Source organism: Notothenia coriiceps, unplaced genomic scaffold, assembly GCF_000735185.1.
Source record: "Notothenia coriiceps isolate Sejong01 unplaced genomic scaffold, NC01 NC01_scaffold00037246, whole genome shotgun sequence".
NCBI classification, from domain to species: Eukaryota; Metazoa; Chordata; class Actinopteri; order Perciformes; family Nototheniidae; genus Notothenia; species Notothenia coriiceps.
The window spans coordinates 9512621-9520009 of record NW_011369947.1 but is presented as its reverse complement, the minus strand read 5'-3'; the positions used below and the strand labels follow the sequence as shown (position 1 = coordinate 9520009).

Here is a 7389-nt window from a genome sequence, read left to right as displayed (position 1 = left end):
GGTGTATTTTCTCCATAAGAGGAAAGCTGACACAGCATTTGTGGCTGTAAAACATACAATCATATCCAGTGGGATTATATGATCGATAGAGAAAGGAAGCACCAGGGTCCAGTTTAATACCAAGAACTGCACACTGCAGACAAAACGTTCCTCCTGCTAGAGAATACTCCTGCTCTATTTGGTAATATCCGCTCTGTGACTGCTCGTATTTCTGCATATCATTCAGCTATTTCATTTATGTGAGTTACCTACTGTACCTAATTTGACATGGGTCTCTTTGAATGCCAGAGGAATGTCAAAAACAGCTTTTCAGTGACGTACCTTCAATTGAGTGTTACAACAAGTCAAGATCAGTTTGGGTGACATCATTCAGGAAAACACATTTTGAGTGGAGGGGATCTGTGACCTTGTGAAATGTGGCCAATGGGTCGCTTAGAGTTATGGTTACAGAAAGAAGACTGTGAATGTGGAATCACGTCTTCCTCAGAAAATCAACTATGGATAATTCAGTGTCAATAAAGGTTGGTTATTTCAATGAAACAAATTCAAGTTTGATTTTTTCTGAAGTGGGCTTATTAGCCTTCTCGCTAAAGTTAGATGAAAGGACTGATAACGCTCTGGGAGTTTTCCTACTTCACTTGCATGTGAAAATTAAAATGTTTGCATTTTTTTGTCTTTGTTCTGTAACAGCTTCTTGGCAGCAGCTGGATCACTGACCTGTCCTCACCTTGAGGTTTCCAGAAAAACATTCGGAGGCTGCAAGTTGCCAAAACATTGCCAGTTATTTTACGTAAGCGAACATCTTCATATCAAGAAGTGTCTCTGTGTGGATTACACAAATAAGATGCTGGTAAGTGATATTCAGAGGTGCTGGTAGAAGTGGAAATAAAGCCAGAGCTTCTGTTTCCAGCCAAACGCCTTCCGGCTCTGGGCACGGATACGAGAGAAGTATTGATCTTTTCATTTAACTCTCAGAAGATGGTGCATTTTGGAAAGGGTTGAACTATTCTTTTAACGGTTGGGTTCACCAAATTTACAAAATAATTATGTTTTCACTCAGCTCCAGTGATTTCGTTTTGGGTTTATGTGGTCAAGTCTTGAGATTTCTATTGCCAAAATAACTGCCAATACCACAACACAAAGGAGGTCCATTACAAGTGTCATGTTAGAGAGGCGTGTGGCTTAGTGGAGTAGTGCGTTGGTGTTCGGATCAGGGGGTTACAGGTTCAAACCCCACTGGAGTCAGCATGTCGTTGTGTCCCTGAGACCCACATTGCCCACAGTATTGAGTATGTAAGTTGCTTTGGATAAAAGTGTCTGTAATGTTATGCTCAAGGCATTTTCAAGGTACCAATACAATCAACAGAAATATGTCTTAATTCCAAACACTCTGGATACTAATCTACGAAACTCAATGTCTACGGGTTTCACTGGAATTACTGTCTACCAAACATTGATGACAATGTGAAAACCATATGTCTGGTTATTTAATTTAACTTAAAGCATCCGTGGCTTTCCAACAGTATGATATGATGAATTCACTATCTAAGTTTCTAATGTGGAAAGTGTTTTAAGTCTCCATCTTCAAGGACCTCTGAAGTGCTTTTCACTTAATAGATGCAATTATACTGCCTTATATAATGTACCGTGTAGATGAAAAGGCATGCCGTCTTATTCCATTATCTTTTCTTCACATTGAGTTCAGTAGCGGTATGGTGATGGAAAAGCACCCACAAATATTGGACTCTTTAGATCCTGAAGCATCCTGAAGGGAGCAGGCAGAGCAGCTACAGAGGTTTCATCTGCACACTGGTTGGGTTCAGTTCTGCTTACCTGCTTACTGTAAGTCTACAAATGTACGTACAGGCGGAAATATGTATAAGAGAATATGTGTGTGTATATATATAAGAACAAGGGTATGGCTATGTACATAAAATACGCCATCTGTTTGTACGACCTTTGAGAAAGCATTAATTGTATGAATTGAACAAAGCGGTATGACTGGAAGACATACAGATAATATATCCTTATCCCCCTTCGATGCATTTCACTGGTTTGTGTACTGGTTAGGGTTAGACATCTCTATTATTTATAATTGTTTTTGTCATCTAATTATATGATTTGTTTTGTTTCTTTATTGCGATTTGCCTATACTTTACTGTAAAACATGATTTTATGTTCTGAGTGAAGTGCATCTCTCGACAAACTAATTAGATACAAACGTGGTTTCATCTCCTTTTTGTAGTACAGTAGAAACTACCAGGATCTTTAAATAGATAGCACGGTAGCCAAAAAAGTGTTAATGCATGATCATAATATGAATGGCAAGGAATGGAAAAGCCTCACAGACCTGACTTTGCATTGAAAAGTGAAGCTGCTGAATGTGGATGGATCTAAGATATGTGCAGAAAGCCATAAAAGTATAATATGCTTCTAAAAAATCATCATAAACACTTTTTTGAGGGTGATAAGTCCATATATTTAAATGGTGAGGGCACCTGAGATCATCATCAATACTCTAAAGCTGTGTTATTTTCAGTGGCAGTGCATTTGTCCTCCTAGAGATACAGCCTTATTGTCGTATTCTTCCAATCTGCCTTCACCTGCTACCAGCTGGACTGGCACTTTGTACTTTCCCTCTCACATCTCAAACGCTTTGATCAGTTTCCCATCATTAATTTCCTTCTTTCTAGTGAAAAGAATTATTGACTGAAAAGCCTTTGCCTCCCCGCGGTGCTCCGAGATAGTCATTGTAATGAAATGAAAAGCAGAGCAGCTCCATTAACACCGGTACCTGCTCAGCCGGCACCATCTCCTACCTGTTGTTAAATGGCTTAATTGGATCTGAGATGGGGGGGAGGGGGGGAAGTGGGGAAAAAGCTTTTTCTAGACTTAGTGGGTAAAGTGTTTTCCCTGTGAGAATATTGTGAACAGTTGTTTGGCTTTGTCCTCGTGAGCTTGAAAATAACTGAGTGCTTTAGTATCATATTTATGTGTTATATATTGAGGCAAGCACCACTATCAAGTATCCTACCTATGTTCTGCACAATACATACAGTATATATATATCACATAGCATAGCTTAAATATTAATCATATAGTACTCTGTTTTGTATTCAAGTGCAGAATCAATTAGGGAGTGCAGCCTTGACAAACAGACCCACTCATTCTTTCAATGCGCCACTGGAAATAGATTATATCTTGTGGTTTCAAAGAGCTTTCACAGATAAAGTAAATGCATTGTGGGAATAAATGGATGGAAACTGGATTGTAAAAAGCACACAGACAACTGAGCGTTCAAACTGCACGGATTCTGTAGGATCCACAGTGATATTGGTGGCATCAGATGTATTTTGGTGCATGGTTAATCATGAAAAAGTCAAGTAAACACAATATGTCTGCTGAGTTTGTTTTAATGAACAACCAGCACGTTGTTTTCACCTTTACCTGTTACTGTAAATACATAACTCTGTTAGCAGACTAACATCTGGAATAATGACAGTCACCATAATATATTCTTACATTAATTGATGGAGGCACTATGTATACACTATACAAAACACTGTATTACAAGGAAAAATCCCATGTTTGAAATGTTGCTCAAATAAAAGTACATGTACTTTAAGTGAAAAGTAAAAGCGTTTAATGCAGAATAGTGACTTTGTGAGTGTTACACAAAGTCATATTGTTATGTTATTTTCAATATATAGCTAAAATAAACACTAATGGTGAGTTGAATGTGAAAAAAGCATCATTATTAGCATAAACCCATGATTTGTTTGTATAGTAAAGTATTATTAGTATAGTGAAGCAACACGGAAATAAAGATGTCAAATGATATTGCTTTGAAATGTTGAAGTGTTTTAAAAAATTGCACAATTACCTCATATTAGTATTTATGTGAGTAAAATATAAGTATTTAGTTACATTCTGTAGCTTGCAGTTAGTATTTATGGGGGGATTTGAATACTCTGATGTGTTGTTGTAAAAGTGTTTTTAAAATATATCTATAGGAATTCAGTTCTAGGATATTTATAGGCAGCAAAATATGTTTTCCCGGACCTACAGATAAGGCTGCTCTATATCCATCAACAGAGAGCTCCTCGCAGGATTTCAGGCAGTAAATCTGAGTCGTATCGATGGCAGAACTTAATCTGGCTTTACGATAGCTCTGACTCCATCTGCTGCACGATCGGGGCGATAAAAACAACAAAAAGAAACCCTAAATGTAATTCGCAAACCATCAAACAACACAATTAATGTCCAACCCCCTTTTGCGATGGAGCCTATAATACAGTGCCAAATGAGTCAGGCACAAAACTGAGGATAAAAAACAAAAGTATAATCCCTCTGCAGCTAACGGTGTCACTCAAGGATTAGCGTGGCAAGGAAAAAAATAACACACTAAGTACTACGCGGATGAATTAAAAGCTCTGGGCATCTTGGCGTGTCTCCAATCGTTGCAAACGCATTGATTGTATTACAGTGGGAAAGAAGTGACAGTAATCTGAACTTCACATCTCCTGATATAAAATTATTTGAGCCTACGGGACCTGGAGACAAGAAGGTGAAAAGCCTGAGGTTGCGATATATTCCCTGAGTTAAAGAGAGTGACCTGGCGGATTATTGGAGAGTTCGCAGATGACGAGGGTTAAACGAGCCAGAGGGGGGACGTCTTTCTAAAACACAAAGTCAACAACAAATAAAACATTTATTTACCTTTGTGTCCTGACGTTAACCATCCAGGAGTATAATCCAAGCGAGTTTAGAGGTGAAAAGACCCACAAACTAGTATTAATCTCCTTCAAATCCACAGTGTGTAATCTCCGATGTGTTTTAGAGAGGTGAAGTTTGCACCTAAAAACAGCCAAAAAGAGGGTTGTTAATCCCGTCCCAAAAATATCACCAGTGCACAGCAGAGTCGATATAGGAGGACGAAGGGGAAATGGGGCGATGTGGAGTTCAGCACCGGTACAGAAGACAGCTCCGGAGGCGCACTGATCTCACCTCGGCCACACTCGGGTCTCTTGTGCGCGAGGCAGGAGCCACCAGCCCCAACCTCACCTACCGGCTCAGTCCCGACCAGATTTACATACGAGGGGAGAGGGAGGGGCAGAGGGAGGAGAGAACCAATCACAAACGTCCCGTAGTAGGCAGTAGACACAACCAAACCAGGGCAGACTGACACCCGGAACGTGAGGCGTTTATGTACCAGAGCCAACCTGAACTTCACTAAAATTATAGATAGATAGATAGATAGATGGATGGATGGATAGATAGATAGATAGATGGATAGATAGATAGATAGATAGATAGATAGATAGATAGATAGATAGATAGATAGATGGATGGATAGATAGATGGATAGATAATTCATGCCAAATATTGTCTAGCAGCATTGTGTTCAAGCATTAAAATAATAATCATATTATTATTATTATTAATACAAATAATAATAATAATAAATACATTTTTATTTCCAAGCGCTTTATCAGGTGCTCAAAGAGACTCAAATAAAACAAGAAAGATACACAGTTTAATAAAAAATATTAAAACAACATTTAGCACAACGATTTAAAAGGTGGGATAAAGTATGAACATTATACAATTAAAATAAACATAAACAGCAAATATATAGATACAGTTTAAAACGACATATATCACAAATAATACACAACATCAGATATTCTGGATAAACCAATATACTACAGCAGCAGAATTAAGGACACATAGGATAGTATATAAATGAAATATCAATTGCGAGGGAGAGGAAAGACATTCATGCACATGCTTTACTGTTGAATGAAAAGATGCTGTATGCACGGTTTTATTCAGGAGTACCGTACCACACTGTGTTGTTACAGTATGACCTCCAGGGGGTCATCACGAGTGAGACTGACAGCTAAAAATCAATATTTTTCACAAGTACAATTTATTTTTTATGTTTCCTCACAACCTTTTTATTGATTGTTCTTAAATAGAACAGTTTTATAACACGATAACAAGGCCAAGTGCAAGCAAGAAAACGAAGATAGGACAAAAGCAGTACCCAGACAAAGGCAAAAGACACACACAATATAAAGAATAAGACCATATTATGTGTGTGTACAAATATTAAATGGAGTAAGTACACAAATAATAAAACAAAATTATAATGATAAAATGATAAAAAATAAATAAGCATTATATTTTAGAATATTATTTTATTATTAATGTAAATTGAATCTGTAAAGTAACAACATCTGTCAAAAAATATCTAATAGAGAGCAGTGAGTGTAAAATGAAAAACATAATATAGAAATACAAAGTACTTGCAAATAGTTCTCAAGTACAACTACCTTGAGAAAATGTACTTTTTGTTGTTGTTGTAAAGACTTCCTATTATCATCCAAAGCTCTTCAAATACAATTGAACAAAAACATCCAACTTTTTGTTATAAAGAACCAACCAGAAGAACATTTACCTTACACCATAGAATGAAACGCAATAAGAATAGAAACGCATTGAGTCAAATCGTATAACCTCAAACAAAGCCTGTCCTCGACAGCAGATTCTGAAAACAAACCATTTATTAGTTTGTTTCTATTTATTGAACATGTCAGATACAATATATTTTTTTGTAATAATAATAATAATAACAAAGTGCATGTGAACATACTTTAACATTTATAGCCCCCTTTGAGAACTTGCATGAGGTCCATGCTGTTTATGCTGCATGACTTTGTGCTACATTTGCTTCAAAAGTTGTATTTATCTTTTGCCAATGCAGCTATTTATGTATTTCATCATTACTTATTCATGTATTCATTTCTGTTTCGTCCATTGTTTCATCTAGTTTCCATTCACCATACACACTTGAAGCCATCAGATTATACATTGTTCTACAGGACGCCTTGCCTTATTGTAATTCGATGAAGAAGGTATCCCACCACTATACTATGCTTTGTATACCCGAACACTTCTTAACCAAGAGTCTGTCACTGCCCTTTTTCACTTGCTCCTGGAGAGGGCAGACCACATTTACCACAAAGGTCNTATGTGCAATAGGGAAAGTGCTGTACCTGTATGTTTCTTGTTTGTTTCTTTGCCATGTGATATGTGATCTCTGTTCTGTATCTATGACTGATTGACCTGAATGTTTTATGTTTATTTTCTCGATGCCCAAGACACATTTCTCCTAAGGGAGACAATAAAGCTCTATCTATCTATTATTATTTTTGCTAGTATCTTATAATCAGTATTCATTATAGTTAAATGTCTGTAATTATCTATATCAGTTTCATCGAGTCAAGACACCTTCATGAAATGAGTCCCCCATACAACCACTGCTGAGACCTTCATTAAACATAGAGGTCAGTAAGTTTCAAACATCATCAGATAATAGTTGAT

General features: G+C 37.1%; 1 protein-coding gene across 1 annotated transcript in view; it reads right to left on the bottom strand.

Moving 5' to 3' along the window:
• fstl5 (follistatin-like 5) overlaps positions 1–5012 on the bottom strand; it is a 273902-nt gene extending 268890 nt beyond the window's left edge. Inside the window, exon 1 of the mRNA XM_010795567.1 lies at positions 4720–5012. Within this exon, the coding sequence (XP_010793869.1) occupies positions 4720–4742 (23 nt within the window). The 5' untranslated portion in view covers positions 4743–5012. The remainder of the gene's footprint in view (positions 1–4719) is intronic.
• Between the last annotated feature and the right edge of the window lie 2377 nt (positions 5013–7389).